Source organism: Microtus ochrogaster, linkage group LG7_11, assembly GCF_000317375.1.
Source record: "Microtus ochrogaster isolate Prairie Vole_2 linkage group LG7_11, MicOch1.0, whole genome shotgun sequence".
Classification (NCBI taxonomy): Eukaryota; Metazoa; Chordata; class Mammalia; order Rodentia; family Cricetidae; genus Microtus; species Microtus ochrogaster.
In genome coordinates this window covers 2,383,742-2,404,480 of record NC_022032.1, presented here as the reverse complement: position 1 = coordinate 2,404,480, position 20,739 = coordinate 2,383,742, and the positions used below count along the sequence as shown (strand labels likewise).

At 47.5% G+C, this 20,739-nt stretch overlaps 1 protein-coding gene across 1 annotated transcript in view; it reads left to right on the top strand.

Moving 5' to 3' along the window:
- Nucleotides 1-20,724, top strand: part of Ido2 (indoleamine 2,3-dioxygenase 2) — a 46,735-nt gene extending 26,011 nt beyond the window's left edge. Inside the window, exons 5-10 of the mRNA XM_005362436.2 lie at nucleotides 1,165-1,179; nucleotides 2,398-2,497; nucleotides 3,675-3,792; nucleotides 12,439-12,490; nucleotides 18,578-18,726; nucleotides 19,875-20,724. Of these exons, the coding sequence (XP_005362493.1) occupies nucleotides 1,165-1,179; nucleotides 2,398-2,497; nucleotides 3,675-3,792; nucleotides 12,439-12,490; nucleotides 18,578-18,726; nucleotides 19,875-20,224 (784 nt within the window). The 3' untranslated portion in view covers nucleotides 20,225-20,724. The remainder of the gene's footprint in view (nucleotides 1-1,164; nucleotides 1,180-2,397; nucleotides 2,498-3,674; nucleotides 3,793-12,438; nucleotides 12,491-18,577; nucleotides 18,727-19,874) is intronic.
- The last annotated feature ends 15 nt before the right edge of the window (nucleotides 20,725-20,739 follow it).

Genomic DNA, 20,739 nt, shown 5'->3' with positions numbered 1-20,739 from the left:
GTGTATCCCTCCTCTGCCCTCCATTCAAGTCAGGTCCGGATTGGGTGTCCAGGAGTGATCAATCTGGTTATGAATGAATGATTCTAGGTGTGTGGGAATCTGATGGATGCCATTGATTCCACCTAGTTTGCTCCACTTCACAGCTGAGTTGGGCCTAGAAGCGTTTGTCTTCTAACTTTTAAACAAGCAACAAATTTGTGGAAACTTTATTTTCATAGTAAAATTTATTTCAGCTTGTAAATGCAAGGCAGCGTTTACTTTTGTGGTAAATTAAAACCGCAAAGGAGAAGTTGAGCTGGATAGAGAGAGATCTTCCTTGGCATGATGGTTATAGGTAGCCATGGCTTGATCTTTGACCAAGTCTACAGTAATAAAAAACTGGTATGCATTGAAAGCTATCAAACCTAGCCTAAGGTTAGTCAACTGAAATGAGTGAGATAATAAATATTATGGACATGGATTATTGTGGTGACTGCATTGTGTTGACTGAGCTGGATTTATGATTCAAGAGAAAAGGAAAAAGAAAGTTGAAAGGGGAATGTGTCTGCTCTGGGCTGAGAAGGTAAAAAGCAACCACGAGAAGTTAGTGTCCCAGCAAGTGAGGTGCAGGACCGGGGCTCCCCAGTCATCCTTTTAGGTGAATGTATTCCTGACATCTTCTAAGATGTCTAAACAGAGCTTAGGGCTTTGCAGAAATGAAAGAAAGAGAAGCGAAACACTCCCGAAGCAATTCAATATCGGGCCAAAGCGGCTCATGACGGATGTCAAAGAGCAACACAAACAGGATCTCTGGAATTCCAGGAGAGCAGTGGGGAAAGCTAGGCGAGGGGGCAGAAGCTGATCTAACAGGTGGGTAGGATCGGAGTAACTAACGTGGGGTTGTGGCGAGGGCCAGCTAAAGAGGGGCAAGAATGAGCGCGCGCCTGCGCAGACACAGGGCACTGGCACTAAGAGCTGAGGTCCTGTTCGTGCTGTCACTCAGTGGCTCTTTGTCCAATCACAACCCGTGGTGTCCTAGGTGTGCCCGATGAGTATGTATGCATGGGCATTGGCGATGAGGGTGTGAGCCTGGGTACCGGGGACTCCAAGAATTATTTCTGGTCACCAACCGAGTTGTTCTTTTCTTGTTCTCTTTGCCATTGCCGATAACCGGAATGTGACCAGACCATGGGAAATCAGGTATGATGTCCCTTTAGAACCACTGCCGCCTTTCAAGGCTTTTGAGGAACCAACAGGTGAGGCGTGGCAAACTCTGTGGACAGCACAGCATCATGAAAGAACTCATGAAAAGGCAAAGAAATATGCTAAAAACTCAGTAGTCCGAGCATTAGCTCTGAGGGAGGCTACCTTGTAGAGGTAAAGGGATTAATTTTTCATAACCATATGTCTACAATAAAAAGTGCAGTGTAAGAAAACAGCAAATTATGACTCTGTGGTGGAGCCTAACAGTCTCACAGGGCTTTCTCATCTGTGTACCATGTCTGCGAAAGGCCAGATGCAAGGGGACAACAGTGATAGGAAAAGTCCCGTTGAAAGCCCTTGCCATCCGGTGGACTGGAGCTCTTGAGGGCAGGTCTGGTTTGCAGTCAGAGGCTCCACCTTCCGTGGGCAGCAAAGCTGGCAGGGACGCCGCTCTTGCACTGCGTGTGCATCCCCCTCAACTCTGTGAGGGGTACAAGTGGGAGGTGAAGACATCGTTCCTCAAGCTGACACACCTCTGCTGAACCAATGACAATGCGTGACCCCCATCTGCTTTGCTGTTTTGGGGTTCGAGTCTCGGCTTTGCTCATATTTGCTGGAGATGAAGCAGCTGCCCGGAGCGACTTCTTTGGGTTTTGTAGATGGGGTTAGATATGAATCCGATGGTCAGATGTCAGGTTGAGTGGAGGTGACCCCTCTTGAGAGTCTTCCAGCCCCATTCTGTGGCAGCATCTCCTGCTTGGTTAGAACTCAGAGCCAGGCTCAGAGGTACACAGCATAGTCTTCACATCTGCCAGGCAGGGGCAGGAGGATTGTGAGTTGGAGGACAATATGAAATATGGTAAGACCCCGCCTCACCAAAAGGGGGAGTGGACTAGGTTAAGTTCTTAAACTATTCTGAATCTGGCCACGAATAATCATTTCTATGCCTCTAGATAAGATAAGCTGCCTTACTTCCCTGAACCACAATTGGTTTCAGTACCTTAGCTCCAAGACCCCTTAGCCTTAAGACAAGAATCCTGAAGGACCAGAAACCTCTTGCTAAAAACTGCCCAACATGGTTGGTTCCCATGACTCTTCCACTGGGGCAAAGGTCAAGGATCATCAAGGCCATGGTAAACACCCAGACTTCAGGTAAGGGGAGCTTGGCTCTAACTGACATGGTCTCCTTCCTTCCTGGTGGCCTCTTTCTTCCAGTAACCTGGAAACCATCGTCTCTTTTCCCGGGGGAGAGAGCCTGCAGGCCTTCGTACTGGTGACCGTTTTGGTGGAGAAGGCAGCCGCGCCTGGCATTAAGGTATCCTCTGGCGCCACAGTCTCTCACCTTCAGCCAAGCACTGTCCTTTCCCCACAGTGGTTCCCTCCACAAGGACAGACACAGGCCTTCTCCTACTTGGTCAAACACAAAGGAAGGGATCTGAGTTCTAGTCTGTGGTGTCAGCGTCCCTGTAGCACGAAGCAAACCGGTGCTCTGTCTACACACAGGCACCGGGAGCAGGGTGTGCGGACACCCGCTGAGGTGGCTGTCACAGTTCATGATCCCGCAGCAGCTGGAGTCACAGAGGTTAGAAAGAAAAAGGTTGTTCTGTGAGGAGAAGGTGAAAGTAATGCATGCTTGAAGGGTTAGGCAAACTTCCCCACAGAAATGGCAGCTGAGGTAAGATGTGAGGGCGCGTGCGTGCGTGTGTGTGTGTGTGTGCGTGCGTGTGTGCGTGTGTGTGTGTGTGTGTGAATTTCTTACAGGAGAGTAACTTTGTAAATGTGCAGAAGAAATAACCTCTTCCAGAGCGCAGGCATCATTGCAGTCACCCAGGTGATTCAGCCCTGGGGGCTGCAAAATTTATTTTTTGCCCCTTTCAGGTGCCGTTGGGTTCTAGCAAGGAACTTTCCCCGCTAGACGGGAACTTTCATATCTCACCTTTATCTCTAGATTAGGGTGGTTTATGGTTTTATTGGATGCCTGCTGTTCAATAGAGTGTTCAGTCAGGGCATAATTACTGCAGAATCTTTCACTCTCAAAAGTGAAAGTTGGGGCCAGGGGTGTAGCTCCATGGTCAAGCAGGAACTTAGTCCCAGGTTCCAGCCTGTGGCCACTCCCGTCCTCATCCATTTGTCTCGCCCACGGGTCCCCTGGAAGATTCAGCAGGTGATGCTAGTCCATTGGTTTAGCTGAGGTCAGTCTAAGACAAGGAGGGCATCTGGGCCGACGGAGCTGTGAAACTGGGAAGTCTTCAGAAACCTGTCCCATGCCACAAATATCTGCGGGGAGGATGTCCCGGCTGGGGAGGCCGGATTAGGAACGACCATGACATGGGAAATCCAAAGCGAGTGAGGAAATACTAGCATTGAGGGCCCTGATGTCAAGACTTAGGCTCCAGAGGTGTGCCAGAAGTGTGGGCCTTTGCCCTGGGATCTGCCTACTCCTTGGACTTTAAGGGAAAGTCGTGAACTGAGAAAATGGATCTCATTCCTAGGCCCTGGTTCAGGGAGTGGAGGCCCTTCTGCAACACAACCGGGACACCCTGCTCCAGGCCCTGCAGCAGCTGAGACTCTCCATCCAGGACATGACCAAAGCCTTGGCCCAAATGCACGGTAAGAAGCATGGGTGGAGCCTCCAGCGGCCTGGACCTGGGCGGGGCCCTAAGTGATGATGGTACAGTTCTCCACAAGATGGCGCTAGTCAACCAGAGAATGATTTTTCAGGCGGTAGAAACATTTTTTGCAGAATTGTTCTGTGTATTTTCCTGTGAGTGGGGTTGTTTGCCTTCTTCAGGGTTCAGATACGCCTTTGGTAAGCTGAGCTTATGCGGAATCCTGGGTGATTGGATGGGGTTACAAGGAAAATATTGGTTGGTTGTGCTTCAGTCTCTCTGGTTAGGATGCAGGGCGCAGGGCACAGGGCGCAGGGCACAGGGCTGTCCAGTGGAGGTGTCCACAAGTCCTCCAGATTCATTTGCTTTTCCTCTCTGTGGGTTCTGAGACACCTGAGCCTTCCTTTAGTCTTCTGTGGCCAGTGCTGGCAGGAGCTGCCAAAGGGAGGCGTAAATGACAACCCTTCCCTGATGGACGACTCCGTTTTGAGGTGCAAACCATCTGGCTGGCTCTTTTAATCTTCTTGAACACAGAAATCTATCAATTGTGCTTGCTGGGTGTTTAAGGCAGATTCGAGGGAGGCGTGTGAGGTCCCTTTGTGTGAGAAACAGAGTCAAATACCCTTCCCCCTGAGTCTTGACTTCATGAGAGGAACATTCCAGTCGACAGGGCACAGGGTGGGAAAGAAAAGTATAAATAAATGGGGTCATCCCAGGCTCTGCGCTGTCCCCCTGGAGGCCACAGGATCACACACTTCCTGTCCACTTCCCAGTTCCTTGGATTCAATCTTAAAGCTCTCATGGACATATTATCTGGTCCCCAAAGTGCCCCCCCAGTTGGTGACATACATTGCAGCTTTGCCAAGATGCCCCCCAGTCCTAAGTTGAACTTAGCGAAGGTTCTGAGACTGTCCAGTGAGTCACACTGTGTGTTCCAGAGATGCACTGTAGTGTCTAATTCCAGCCTTCTCAGAACTGTTTTTTGAGCATGTTATAGGCCAAGAAGGACCTCCATGATCCTCTGCAGGAGGTCTGAGGACCTGGGGAGCTCCCAGATGGACCCCTTCCCTTCGGCCCTGTTTGATCCCAAGACGAATTTCCTAATGCAATGGGATTTTCAAGGTCTCTACATTCATGGGGGAAGGAAGGGATCCTGTGTCCACACGTCTCCAAAGATGACAACATCCTCCTCAACACCCCATGAACCCCTCACAGTGTGGCCAGACACTCCTCTCATCTCAGGGTGGAGGATGTACCCTTGCCTCTGACATTCTTCCAACCAAAACAGCAGTAATGAGAACATCGACCCCAGAAATGGCCTACGAGTTCCCATCTTGAGTGCTGAGACACCATGGGGAACACAAGAATCCTGGTGCCACCAAGCTGAGTGACAATGGCAAGTCACACAAGGAGGTTGACACACGGCTAAGGACTGGATGGACCTTCAGAGGAGTCTTCTGTGCTGAGCCCACTCTGGGACAGAAACAGGCCACCACTCCCTTGCCCTCTGCAGATACCTTGGCACTCAGTGTCACTGGGATGGGACTGGCTGGCCGTGCCACAACAGTAATCATAAAAGAGAGATGCTATTAATAAGAACAAAAGCTGGGAGGCACAGGCAGGGGTGTGTGCCCATCCCCTGGACAGCGTATCATCTGCAGTTGCTAATTTTCGTGTGTGATATGGACAGCTTAGCTAGGTGGATCCCCTCTTCTTTCAGCCTCCCAAATATTGTCTACCAGACAATCCAACTTCAGCAAGCATCCTGGGTTTACTACCCCCCCCCCAGGCATTCAGGTATGGTAAAAATGCCTTTTGTGGACATCAGAGGCCCCACTTCACTACAAGCCAAGTCCCCAGGCCTTTGCCCAGCTTAACACAGCTGTTATTCACAGTGCTCACAAACAGCTGAAACAATAAAACCAGACCACTGTTTTCATAGTCAAACTCCCCGTAAGGCCACCAGAGTTCTCAACATGTCAGCCATAGGCATCTCAACCTGTCATCACCCGCTTCATTTAAGCACTGTGAACCTCTGTGACTGTCTTTGGAGGGCTGTCTTACCTATGCGACACACCTGGGTGGGAATTTGGGGGCCTGTTGGACAGCCAAAATATTTTCGGGGTTTCAAGTCTTTAAATCACTTCCAAGCATGATTCTGCAGCTAGCGAGTAGGTCATGCCCCTGAGAGTCAACGCTTCCTTAGAAAACTCGAGCTGTGTATTTTTCTCCAGAAAATATTTATTTATTTCCTTTCCTTCCTTTGGTTTCACCAGATAGTCTGGCTTCAGCCTGACTCACTTGAGGCACTTGACAATTTTTTCTATTAGGCGCTGAGGAAATTGCTCAGATGTAAAGCCCCAGCTGTGTAACATGAGGAGTTGGATCTCTGGGGTAGTTTGAATGTAACAGGCCCCCACAAACTCATGAGTGTCACTATTAGGAGATGTGACTTTGTTGGAGTAGGTGTGACCTTGTTGGAGGAAGTGTGTCACTGTGGGGTGAGCTTTGAGGTATTATAGATGCTCAAGCCATGCCCAGGGCTTCAGACCACTTCCTGTTGCCTGCCAGTCAAGATGAAGGACTCTGAGTTCCTTCTCCAGCACCATGTCTGCTGCGTGCCACCATATCAACGATAATGGACTAAACCTCTGAAACTGTAAGCCACCCCAATTAAATGTTTTTCCTTGATAAGAGTTGTCAAGGTCATGGTGTCTCTTCACAGCAATAGAAACCTAACTAAGACAGAACCATCCCCAGGACTTGAGCAAACAACTGGGAGAGGGGTTCATGCTTATAATCCTCACGGCAGCCAGTGTAGTAGAATCTATGAGCTGCACTCTTATAGTGGCATTTCAATTGTATTTTAATAAATAAAGACTGCCTGAAGATCTGAGAGTGGAAGAGTCCCACTGGTCAGCCTTACAGAGCAGGTTATGGTAACACACACCTTTAATCCCAGCAGCCACACTAGTTGCCAAAGAAACCAGATGGTGCATACCTTTAATCACGGTGGTGCATGCCTTTAATCCCAGCCCTGGGGAGGATTATAAAATGGGAGGAAACAGTTCTCAACACACACTGAGATTCTGGAGGCAGGATCAAAATTTCAGACTGAGGCTGAGGTAAGAGCCAGTGGCTGGCTGTTTTGCTTTTCAGATCTTTAGGTTGAACTTCAATTTCTGACCCTGAGCTTTTATATCGCACTTCAGACTCTGAATGTACTCTGTCTCAAAGGAGGTGGGCTGGGGGTGACACCCAACATTGACCTCTGACTTCCGTACATTATGCATACACTTGCACACAGGCATGCAAACACATAGGTTTTTGACATAGGTAGAACGTCTCCTTTAATGGGAGCAAGCAATCAAATGTCCCCTCTGAGAAAGTGCTGGATGATGTCCCCTGAGGAAGAAGACAGGTGGGGCCCCTACTGTGAGCCTTTGTTGTTAGACTCTTCCGATTTGATGGTCTAATTTTGTCAAAGAACTTTTGAGTTTTAGTTTGTAAACTTAATTCTTTTTCCAAATCCATTTGGAAAACTATCACATGGAAATTCCTGTTAGTTTATATCTAATAAAACTTGTGTTTCTGTTTCTAAAGTTGGCCTTCACTGGTGGGTTGATTACTTAGCCTGCATGTATCCAAACTATGTAACTGCTTCCTTAAATCCAGTTTCATTGACTTAATTCTCTTTTATCATGTTTAAACAGCATTAGGTATGAAAACATATACCCATTGTTGTGTGTAATTTTTTTTGTCAATATAACTCACGCTAGGTTCATCTGAGATGAGGACCCTCACCTGAGAAAGATGCCTCCCTCAGATGGCCTGCAGACAAGCCTGTGGGGAATGTTCTTGATTAATGGTTGACGTAGGCGTGCCTGGCTGCTGTAAGAAAGCAGGCTGAGTGAGCCAGACGGAACTAGCCAGTAGGCAGCGTTTCTCCACGGCTTCTGCTTCAGTGCCTGCTTCCAGGTTCCTGCCCTGACTTTCCTACATAACGGAATATAAGCTATATGATGAAATAACCCCTTTCCCTCCCAGGCTGCTTTCGTCGGGGTTACAGCAAGGATAACAATACACACACCCAAGGCAGCTCTCCATGCGCTGAGGAGTTTTTAATCTTAACAGACGACTTCTAAGGGGTGTACTGGATCAAACTACCTAAAAACATGCCAGCTGGAGGTTTTGTTTTGTTTTCCGCATTACTGGGGCTGGAGTGCAGGCCCTTGAGCATGCTCAGTAGGTGCTCACCCAGTGTCCCTCCCTCATGCCCGGCTTCCACAGTTCTCTCTGATTTGGCTAGCTTTGATATGCCCTGTATTCACAACCAACCCTCTGTTCACACACACACACACACACACACACACACACACACACACACACACACACACACCTTTATCTATAGATATATATGTATATGTATATCCATATCTATAGCTCCATTCTGGTTTGCTTTCTCTGGCTCTCAGAAGACCCAAATTCAAGAGCAACTTGGAGAGGAAGGGGGTTATTTGCCTTATACTTCGAGGTCACAGGTCAATTGAGAAAAATCCCTCCATAAAATTGAGCTGGAGGCAAACCTGTAGGGCATTTTCTTAATTAGTGATTGATGGTGGTGCCATCCCTTAGTGGATGGCCCTGGGTTCTATAAGAAAGCAGGCTGAACAAGCCATGGAGAGCAAGCCAGTCAGCAGCACCCCTCCATGGCCTCTGCATCGCCTGAGGCCTCCAGGATTCTGCCATATTGGACTTCCTGTCCTGATGAGGAGCAGTGCTGTGATGTGGAGGCATAAGCCGAACAAACCCTCTCCTCTCCAAGCTGCTCCGGTCACAGTGTCTTATCACAGCAATAGAGACCCTACCTAAGACAATAGGTAAAGTAAAACTAAAATAAAAAATAATATAAACTTTAAAAAAAAGAGAAAAGTCCTGACATGACATTATGAGGCAATGAGCCTCCAAAGATGCCCCGAGCCTGTTTTCTGTTGGCTGTCTACTGCGGGAATCGCAGCCTATCCTTAAGAGTGGTTTGTTTTCCCAGGGCAACCTCCTTAGAGAAAGCTAAGTTTTCATTTATGAGTGGTTATCAGCTGGAGATAGGTTTTGGATTAGGGACGGGGGCATGTGTCCACTCCTCCTTTCTAGGACCCCATCTTGTGTAGACCCCTGCAGGTCCTGTGCACACAGCGTCAGTCTATGTGAGTCCGTGTGCGTCAATCCAGTTGAGTTAGAGTCAGACTGCTTTCCTTGGTGTCCTCCATGCTCCCCAGCTCTTACACTCTCTCTGCCCCTTCTTCCGCGGGGTATCCTGAGTCCTGAGAGGAAGCATTTGATGGAGACATCAAAATCCATTCAGGGCTGAATGTTCCATGGTCTCTCACTCTTTGCATAATGTCTGCTGTGGGTCTCTGTATCTGTTCCTGTCTACTGCAGGAGGAAGCCTCTCTAATGATAGATGGGCAAGGTCTTTGAGTACAGCAGCATGCCATTAGTAGTCAATTTATTGCTGAGGATTTTTGTTGTTGTTGTTGTTGTTTTTATTTTCTAGACCAATATTATTTGGTTTCTCCCTAGGTCCCTGGGCTATCTAGTTTTAGGCTTTTGGTCACCCAAGCAGTGTTGGGTATGGGTTCCATTTTGTGGAGCGGGCCTTAAGTATCAGATACTGGTTAATTGTGCCACAAGCTTTGTGCTGCGATTGCCGTTGCATATCTTGCAGGCAGGATGCAGTGTAGATGAGCTGATGGGTTTGTGACTGGCCTGTTTTATGGTTCTCCTTTGGAAGCCTGCAGAGTACCTTCCTGCACAAAAGATGCTGGCGCACAAGGGGTGAAGGCTCTATGTAGGCACCAGCTTGACTTCTCCATGCTCACTGGGTTGTATAAGTGTGTTCTTCAGCAAGAGCGGCTTGTCAGTTTGTGGAGAGCAACAACATGGGTTGTTTGGGGGTTCCCATGGGACCCCCTTGGCCAACAACTCAATTAGATGTAACCCAATCCCAGTACTGGAGGATTTGATGAAAAGAGATGTCCACTTGGGGCTCTGTGTCCCCCATTATTTGGTGATGTCATTTAGATTGTCTTTATGTCTGTAATTTAGGAAACTTCTATTGTATTAGGCTTCTAAACTATCTCTCAATGACCCTTAATTTTAACTGTCTCTCTCTGTCTTCCCTCCCCCACCCTCCTTTTCCCTCCCATTCTCTTCACCCATCCATCTGTAACTAGTCTATTTAGTTCCCTGGACTATACCTAATCTCTGTGCTTCAGCCAATCATAGCTTGGTTACTATTGACTTGTCAACTAATATCCACATATAAGTGAATTCATACTATGTTTATCTTTCTGGGTCTGGGTTACCCCACTCAGGATGATTTTTACTTGTGAATTTCATGGTTTGGTTTTTTTAGCAGCTGAGTAATATTCCATTGCAGAGATGCACCACCTTTTCCTCATTCATTCATCTGCTGAGGGACATCTGGGTTGTTCTCAATTCCAGGATATTATGAATAGAGCATCAGTAAGCATGGTTGAGCAAGTGTCCTTGTGGTAGGATGAAGTGTTCTTTGGGTATATGCCCAAGAGTGGTGCAGTTGGCCCTTGAGGTAGATCAATATGTGATTGTAGCTGTAATAGTGTTTGTTTTATAAATGTTGGTGTCCTGTGTTCAGTACATAGATATTAAGAATTGCAATTTCCTTGTGGTAGATTTTTTCTTTTGCATATGTAGTGTCCTTCCCACCTCTTCTGATTAGTTTTGGTTTGAAGTCTATTTTGTCAGATATTAAAATGGCCACACCAGCTTCCTTCGTAGGTGCATTTTGTAAGAATATCTTTCTCTACCCTTTTATCCTTAGGTGATGGCTCTCCTTGATGTTAAAGTATGTTTCTTGGAGGCAGCAGAAGAATGGATCCTGTTTTTGCATCCATTCAATCAGTCTGTATCTTCTTACTGGGGAATTGAGGCCTTTAGTTGTGACAGTAATCAATAAGCCATGTTTGATTTCCGTTAGTTTGTTGTGGTGGTGGTGATGGTATGTGTGTGTGTGTGTGTGTGTGTGTGTGTGTGTGTGCGCGCGCGCATGTGTGTCTCCCCTCTTTTGATTGCTAGTCTGGGATTATTTACTCCTTGTGTTTTCTTGGGTGTGGTTAACCTTTTTAGGCTGGAGTTTTCCTTCTAATGCCTTTAGTAGAGCTGTGTTTGAAGACAGATATTGCTTAAATGTGGTTTCATCATGGAATGTCTTACCTTTTCCATCCATTCCTCATTAATTCTTACAACTTTTATTTCTTTCTTCTTGCTAGGAGCTTTAATACAGTACCAAATGGAAGCATTGATCCTTTTCTCATGAGTCTCTTTTAAAATATCCACTGAATATGTTTTACATTTTCATGTAAATCCTGCTGTATCTATCACAAGGATAGCTTGGCTTTACCGTTAATACAGTAAGTTGTGTCAAATAGCAATTTAGTACACAGTGTTACTCCTTTTGCAAAGAGCTGTTTGTAGTACTTAACAATATGGATAAGAGAGCACCAATATCCAGGAGAGGTCCCAGAAAACATCTAGCACACGGGACATAGTCACCTTGAGAAGAGAGGGTATGGCCACACTGATAAGTGTCTTAAAGCATTGAGGCCTTGACATCTCAAGTCTTGCCAGCTTCAGAGAAAGTAGACAGAGAGAAGAGACAAAGAACTGGACTCCATGTGTGATACGGGGGAAGGGAAGGGAATGGGAAGGGTGTATATTAGTTAAGCCTTATCAAAAAGTATTTCTTTTTCTCTCAGAAACCAAGAAACCTAAGCATTAGTCTGGGTGAGATAAATGTGGACTAGTCTCCAGAAGGCATAGGACATCAGTAATGTCGCAAAACCAGCTTTTCTTTTCTTTTTATATTTATTTATTACGTATACAATATTCTGTCTGTGTGTATGCCTGCAGGCCAGAAGAGGGCACCAGACCTCATTATAGATGGTTGTGAGCCACCATGTGGTTGCTGGGAATTGAACTCAGGACCTTTGGAAGAGCAGGCAATGCTCTTAACCTCTGAGCCATCTCTCCAAGCAGACCAAAGACGTTTGGAATTAATAGAGCCACGATGGCACACTTCCTTTGGTGGGAGTCCATACAGAGTGGAATCGATCCTCCCCCAAGCATGGCTGTCCATGCTGGCCAATGAGGCTTGGAGCTAACTGAGTCCTGTGGACCTGTGGTGACAACTCCCTGAGAAACCCTCAGCTGACACAGAAGCTTCTAGATGCTGGTCATTTGCTCTGCCTCTCCTGTAGAAAGGGGGGTGGTCCCTGCTCTCTGCTTTCCTCTCCTCAGCTTATGATAGTCTCTTGCACATCGTGTCTACTTAAGCCAGTGTGTTTTCAAAGGATGGCCTTCATCTCCTGCTGGCGGTGGTGAAGAGCAGAAAATAGAAGTACCTCAAGCAGAGGAGGCTAGCACATGGAATGGATTAACAGCCCGTGCCCTCTGCAAGAGAGCGTTCCATCTGTGCTCGCTGCTTCCATTCTGGGCTCTGCATAGATCAGATAGGGGTGGGGGAGCCCCAGGAAAGCAGTGGGGTTCAGGCACATGTGGCCAATTGCTTTTTTGCCTCTGGTAAAGTTCATGTTTGATTGTGTTCCAGATTATGTAGACCCAGACATATTTTACACGGTCATCCGGATCTTCCTCTCTGGGTAAGTACAGTGCTGTCGGTTTCCTGCCTGAGACCTTGGTATGGTTTCCCAAATTTGTATGAGGATGGACAGACAGGAGATTTCTAAAGTAAGAAATACAGCAAGCGACCGAAGCTGGCAAAGTCACCACCTGGGTCCACTCTAGGAGGACAGACCTTCCCCACACCATCAGAAGGAAGAAGGGTACCTAAGTGCAAAGGAATTGTCCTTAGCTGCTGGACCAGAACCATGGATCTCTTAGAAGCCTAACTTGACCACAAGGGCAAAAAATAAAAAAATAAGAGATAGAAGTGGGGAGAGGGGTGTGGAGGGGAAGAGGAGGAGGAGAGGGAGAGTGAAGAGGAAACCTGGAAAGTAATTGTCATGTTTTTCCCCTTTGCCCTTTGACCTCATGAGGTCATAGCATCCAGGGACCCATCTAGAAACCAGGGTCCAGATCTTTACCTGACTGAACTGTCACTGCCTTGCTCTTAGACTGCCTGGCCTTCAGAGCGGTGGGGAATACAGTCTCGTTGTTTTGCTGTGTGGTGGCAGGAATAGTTCAAGGCCCTTGCTAGGCCTTGCTTTACTGATCCTGGGGGTACTTTTGTTTTATCTTATAGCTATGTGATTCCTTATCTCTCTGTCTATCTCTCTCTTTCTGTCTCCCTCTGTCTCTTTCCCCCTTCTCTCTCTCTCTCTCTCTCTCTCTCTCTCTCTCTCTCTCTCTCTCTCTCTCTCTCTCTCACACACACACACACACACACGCACGCACACACACACACACACACCAAGCACATTTCTTCTCCCAGTTACCCTTGTCTTGAGACTTTAGTTCACCAACTACCAGTGTCCAGTCAGTTTTGAATGTCTCTGTCTTGTTGGTTTGGAGGTGCATGGGATACTGTTGAGAGAAAGGATTAAAGTCGTGCCTAGACACAGCAAGAGACAGGCCAGATGCAAATCCATTATTGCCATGTCCCATTGGAAGAAAAACAAAATGGATACATATATAATATACTTTCTTCAAATTGAAGAGCAGTGGGACACTTTAAGGGGGGCCTGGCTTGGGAGGTGAATCCTACTGAGGGGGTAAAGATTAGAAACAAGATTTCCAGAGAGTAAAGTGAGAGAAATACAGAGGAGAGTGAGCTAACAGTCATACAGTGTAGATTCTAAGCAGCCCCAAAGGCGGTGTGTTGAAGGCTTGTCTGCCAGTCTGTGGTGCCAATGAGAAGTTGTGGAAGTATTAGGAGGTAGAAGACTCCTGGAAGGAAATCATACCTGTGAAGGGCTTGGGGGACCCCAGCCCCAAGGTCCCCAGCCTTGCTCCTTCATGTTCTTTCTACCCTGATGCACCCCTCAGTCATAGCCCAAGTGATGAGATCAAAGGTCCAAGGACCAAACCTCAAACCAAACCAGAAGAGCTTCATGTTCTGATAGGTCGATTCTTTCAAGCGTTTTCCCATGGCAACCATTTTGATCTAAGGGGCAACAAAAGCCTCTCTTTATATGAGACCCTACAGCAGGCATATACTAGACTGGTCAGTGAGCCAGACCTCCCTACATGGTTCCCTACTCTGGAGCCCCTGTCAGCTCTCTGTAGAATACTTCCACGTGTTCAGGGGCTTTAAACACCTGGCTGTTTTCTCAGTTCTATGGGCCCAAAGTACAGGCAAGCTCAGGGTGATTTCTGTTATGCCCTCTAGAGGTTGAAATCAAGGTAATCGGAGGGAGGGCTGGATTCTCTAACCATGAGGTTGTTGAGACAAAATCTCACTATGTAGCCCAAGCTGGTCTTGAACTTGGGATTTCTTTGCTCAGCCTCCCTTGCTCTGTGGTTATGGGTATACATACACCAACATACCTGGACTAGACGGCTTTAGCTGAGAATGTGACCAAAACTTTGTTTCCTGACTCAGTGCTAGCAGATTAGGTTTTGCATTGGTGTGTGTGTGTGTGTGTGTGTGTGTAGAAATGATAGCTGGACTGCTAGAAGCCTCCTATGTTGCCCCACCACCTCCACCAATTGTGGTTTCTGACACAGTGACGGTCCTTGGAGTTTTTCTAGAACTACACATTTTTCTGACTTCTCCTTTGACCACCAGGGATGAGTCAGGGAAATTCCCACATGAAGGTTAAATTGATTAGGAGCCTTAGTCGCATCTGAACGGTCCTTCCGCCTTGCCATACAATAGATCACACTGATGGGAACATCTCATAGTATTAAGTGTCCTAGGAATTCAGTTGGAAATCTTGAGGAACTAATTTTAGAGTCCTACACACCAGTGTCTCTCAAAGGAAGCCATTCTACTTCCTCCTTTTTCAGAGCATGATAGGAACCAGAAGGTAGCTTGGTTTTCATCAAAATAAGTGCAGGGTAATGGCACTTTTTATCTGGTGTCTGCATAAAGCCTGTCCTCGGTTTCTCTTCTTGAGACTGTTTTCTGGGTGGCTAAGAGGCTGGACCAAATCCTAGAGCGTAGCTATAGTTTCAAAAAGCATCCAGAGTGTTGAGAATTTACAATAGACTTGTCTTTAAAATGTCTGTTTCCCCACTCTGCATCTGCCTTGCTTTGGGTCTTTGATTTCTCATTTGCTTCTTAAAACACATTAAAAAAAAAAACAAAAAAACTTAGGAGAGGATTTCGTGTGGAAATGAGATGTGTTTCCTTCAGTTCCCAGCCCAGAAAGGCCAGGAACTCCTCTGGGGGAAAATGTCACTTCATTTTTGCTGTCTCTTTTGACTTCCCCTTTCCTTGAAAACGCTAGAAATAACACCAGAAAGGCTACAAATAACCTTACCATAGAGACCGGAAATGAACATGGCCCCATCCCTTCCCAAACAGCAGCCCAGCCTGGGAGTGCCTGGGAGAGCTGCTCACAGAGACAGTGAGTCTCACATGGCCGTGGAGTGTGAAAGCAGACCCACGTCCTTTGTCATCTGCCCTTTGTGCTCCAGGTTCCTGCATCAGTTTCAGCATGGCTGGCTATAGCAAAGCCACTCCAGTGTGTGCTGGAGGGACACTTCCTGATGTGTTCTTGGCCTCCGCCATATTGGATAGTTCCCTTAGGCTAGCTGGACCCTTTCAAGAAGTTGGCTTGAGTCTTCTGGTGGTATCATACTTGAAGGGGGACTTCCTCACAGTGGGGGCTCCTTCCCAGACCCCGAGGAAGCACAGACCATGCCCTAACACCTGTTTTTACAGAGAGTTCCTTTATTAGGCAAGGAAGAAATGTTAAAATGGCTGCTTTCTGACTTGGGCAGTAAAACAGCAGCAAATGGTCTTGCAGGTGTAGTTTTAAGAGGAGAAGAGAGGGAGGGGTCTGTGTGAGAATGGGCCAGGAGGTGGTGGCAGAGGGCATAGAGGATGAGGGAGAAGGGTAGAGGAACAGGGGGAGGGAGGCAGGGGTATTTGTCCTGAAGGGACAAAGGGCTGCCTCTGGATAGAGAGGAGACAGTCTGGCACATAGGCAAATGGAGGTTTATAAAGGTAAAGGGGGACCCTTGTGTTAGGACGAGTTAGCTACGTGAGCCAGACAAAGGGGACTTCTGATTGCTGGATTTCACTACTTCGATAGCTAGGTCTTGGTAGTCAGATTCGGGAAGAGGGATTGGCCAAATAAGGGAATGGACTTGGGAGCTAGCTAGCTTTAGGAATGTAATCTAAAGGTTTTTAGGCAGAGGAAATGGGAGAGAGGGGCAAGGCCTCACTGTGCTTGAGCTGGCCAGAGTCCTTTCAGGACTGGTGGAATGCTCATTTTTCATTCATTTATTTCATCAAATAAACACACGGCGAGGGCTTCCCACATTCCAGACAGCATCGTACGTGCTGGAAACAGCAGCGAAGAAGAAAAACAAAGGCCCTTGAGGAGCTGGGGATTTCAGGGCAGGCAGAAAATGCTAAGTAGACAAACCTAATCAAAGCAAACATCCTACAATGCGTGTTACCACATGGGGCAATGCCAAGTAGGGTGTAGGGTAATAGGGAGAGACTACTAGGTATCTTGTTTATTGGGATCTAAAAATACCACATCCCAGGTGATGTGTGAGTAGATATACCTGGGCACTGGAGCAAGCCATGTGGATTCTTGTTCCAAGCAAAGGGAACCATTGCTATGACCTTGAGAAGAGAGCAGGCATGAAGAACGTAGTCAAACGTGCCAGAGAAGGTGAAGGATGCATCATTGTGGAGGCCAGACAGCATGGGCAGGGCTGGCTTCCTTTGGGAGAGGCACAGTCGGGATAACTAGCAATGTGTCTGGGGCTTCTGGTTGTCAGTTCAGCTGCTGAGTGGGGTAGGACGGTGGAGAATAAGGTTGGAAAGGAGGCGTTCAGTGGTGGACCCAAAGGGAAGCAGCTGAGGTGGAAATGAGGGGTGATCATCTTGAAGATGAGGCAGGAGCCGGAGGGGATGCATCCTGTGGGTCCTCACGCAGACCACAGAGACATGGGAGCATGTGTGTGCACGCAGCTGCTCTTCACACAGATCACAGCACAAGCGCTGGTGTGGACTAGGTTCATTATCCCCACAGCAGCTATGTCTGCAGTGTTTCTTGCTCAGAAAATGTCCTTCTCCCATTGCACTAGCCCTGAAATTCTTTGGATTGTGCGCAGACCTCTCTGAAGCCTGTTTAACTCCCAGAACAGGTACAGGAAGCAAGTTCCCCTACAAACTAGGGAGAGGCTCAGGAAGGCTTGTCCATTGTGGCTGAGCGATGAGAGCTATGGCAGGCATTCGCGCTCCCTGGGGTTGCTAGGACAATAAATGGCGGGTGCTTACTGGATGTTTAATATGTTCCAGGCAAATAGTATTTGAGTTAGTTCTTACAATGACCAACAAGATAAATATGAATGTCAATGCAAAACACAGCTCTTACCTCAAAGGATTAAGAGTTAGTTTATTCTTTGGCCAAACATTAGTGGCCAAAAACCACAGATTCAAGTTGTCCCCAAATAACATGGCCCAACGTGGAAATGAATGGAAGAGTTTTTGGACAAAGGACAAAGAAGGTTACCAACCAAGGGATTTTGTGGGTACATTGATGGGGACCTCAGGTAGGTGACCTAGAGGAAGCCAAGGAAAGCGCCATACATAGGTCACACACAGATGGCGTATGATGGCACTTTCAGCTTTGGGGTGGTAGAAACTCTTTGTCTACTGAGTCAATACATTCCAAAGAGTCATAGAGATACTGGGTCAGACAGGAGGGCGTTAAAGATAGTCCAGTGTCATCTGAATCTGGATCTTCTAACTCTCTGTGACCACTCAGTCAATTAGAATCTTTAACTCAGGCATGCCTCCCCCAGGAACTTCAGTTCCTTCTGATACCACCCAGATGAGGAAGCCAAGGCTCTGAGAGGTTAAATGCAATAAACCAGGTCTACCAGCTCACACAGCAAGGCTGAGCTTGAATTCCGTACCTTCCCAGGATAGGGCCCCTGTCCCGCAGCCTGCGGGACGCCTCCACCTCCTGTTCTTGTGTATCCTCCCTTCTGCCCTCTGTGCTGTGCCTCCTTCCTGAATGTGGCTGCCCCAGCTGATAACCGTAGAAATTCATGGGACAGTTGACCCCAAACAGCCTCCAAGTATGGCAACCTGGCTCCTCTGTGCTTCTGCAACCCCAGAGCAGAGTCTGGAGAAGGTCCAGGATGTCATGGGGTGGGGGAGTCAGCACATAGTTGTTGGATATATGGGGTCTACGCAATGCATCCCCCTTCTCTGAACTCAGTGACTTAGAATGACAGAGGCACCGCTACAAACCTGCTACTTACCCTGTGACCCAGATGCTTTGTTGGTTGGCAGAAGAGGACTTACCCTTCTTGATGAAGGTAGACATCTAGATGGCAAAGCTCTTAAGGAAAGGACTCCAGATGCACAGCTTTGGAACGCAAGTTGAGTGTGTCATGTCAGGTCCTGTTCTGCGGGGAGTCTGGGAGCTAGCGAGATTTGCTTTCCCTTCCTCAAACCACAGTTGGTGCCATGCCCACTTCCTCGCTGGCTCAGTGCTCATGGCGGAGAAGACGTTGTGCCCTGGAACATCCCTCTACACTCTTTTCTTTAATTTTTTAATTTTTATTTATTTATTTTTTTTGCTCTTGCCTAGGTGGAAGGACAACCCAGCCATGCCTGAAGGGCTGGTCTATGAGGGTGTGGCCACGGAGCCTTTGAGGTACTCGGGAGGGAGTGCAGCCCAGAGTTCTGTGCTTCAGGCCTTCGATGAGTTCCTGGGCATTCAGCATTGCAAGGGAGGTGGTAAGCAATGATCCGGTCTCACACAGTCTCTCAGGGGGAGAATTAGGCAAAATGGGGAGGCATCTTTACCAACTTATAAAACTGGGTGTAAATAACAACATGCTGGAGTTTGTCCCTGCCTAAACCACCAGACGGTTGTGCCCATGTTAGTCAATATCAGAGCTTCAGATTGCAGAAGGATCCTGGGTTCATTTCCAAGTCTTAATACAAAGTCTTGGAACGGTGAACACCTGGGCTGGTCACTGTCATGTGGGCTTGGGTCCTTAGTCTGTAAACTCAAAGGCTAGGACCTTATGTGGCCCAGTCTGTAGCAGCCAGTGATGGGTCTGAACTCTTCTAGTGCCCTTCCCATGAGATGGCCCAGCCTCCTGCTGAATCCCTCTGAGCCAGAAGTGGGAGCCCATCTATTTGAAGCCTCTGAAATACCCTTAAAAGCCAAAAAGGTTTTTCATGCTCCCAAACTTTGACTTGGATCAGGACCAAATCAAAACTCTCTTGTCTCATCTGCACTGTTTTCTGGAAGAGCCGGAGCTGTTCCTGGACTTCAGTGTTTGATGTTAATTACTGACTCTATAAACAAAAGCAAAACAACAGCAGCAAAAACCAACAACCGAAACAAACAAACAAAACGTCACATTAGTTAAGAGGGTAATGAGTTTTCTAGTAAACACTTGAGTTTTCAGTATTTTGGCTTCTCTGGGTTTTTACTGAGATTCCTGTTTCCCAAAGTCTTCTCTATGTCCTTGGTACTGGTTCCACCCGTGCAACCCTTCACCACAAGAAGCATCTAATAGAATTCACCAGTCAGTGTAAGGGTTTGTGTGTATGTGTGTAGATGTGCCTCATGACCCTTAGCAGGAAATGTCATGTCATTCATGTTTGGTTTGGGATATGTACACCCTAGCTTGTAATTCCTGCCCAACTTTATTATCTGAGAGATGCTTGCTTTTTTTTTCTTGTCTGCATCTCTTGTCAACATCCAGAAATGTACATTTGAGTATTTGGAAGCTATAACAAAAGACCGACTAGACTGAACGAGACCCCTATCTGACCCTTCTGGTACCAGTGTGTCTGGATATGGAACAGCAGGCAAAGGCTCCTGAATGCTGGCCTTGTGTTAAGGTTTTACTCTGGGCTGTTTCTTTCAGTAGACTTTCTGCACAGAATGAGAGACTACATGCCACCTTCCCATAAGGCCTTCCTGGAGGACCTGCATTCAGCTCCTTCGCTGAGGGACTATGTACTGACCTCTGGTGCTGGGTGCTGCCTGATGGCCTACAACCAGTGTGTGGAGGCGCTGGCGCAGCTGCGCAGTTACCACATCAATGTGGTGGCACGTTACATCATCTCCGCTGCTTCCAGGGCCAGGAGCAAGATGCCGAGCCATCCCTTGCCCCATGCCTTAGAGGACAGGGGCACTGGGGGAACTGCAGTGCTGAGCTTCCTGAAGAGCGTCAGGGAGAAGACCATGGAGACCACCCTGAACCCTAATGCTTAACAGTTCACACCCCGCATCCTTGTGATTAGCAGTTCACACCCCACATCCTTGTGCTTAGCAGTTCACACCCCACATCCTGTGCTTAGCAGTTCACACCCCACACCCTTGTGATTAGCAGTTCACACCCCAAACCCTTGTGCTTAGCACTTCACACCCCACATCCTTGTGCTTAGCAGTTCACACCCCGCATCCTTGTGCTTAGCAGTTCACACCCCACATCCTTGTGCTTAGCAGTTCACACCCCTCATCCTTGTGCTTAGCAGTTCACACACCCGCATCCTTGTGCTTAGCAGTTCACACACCACACCCTTGTGCTTAGCAGTTCACACCTCACATCCTTGTGCTTAGCAGTTCACACCTGCATCCTTGTACTTAGTAGTTCACACCTGTATCCTTGTACTTAGCAGTTCACACCCCACATTCTTGTTTTTAGCAGTTCACACCCTGCAACCTTGTACTTAGCAGTTCGCAACCTTGTACTTAGCATTTCACACCCTGCATCCTTGTGCTTAGCA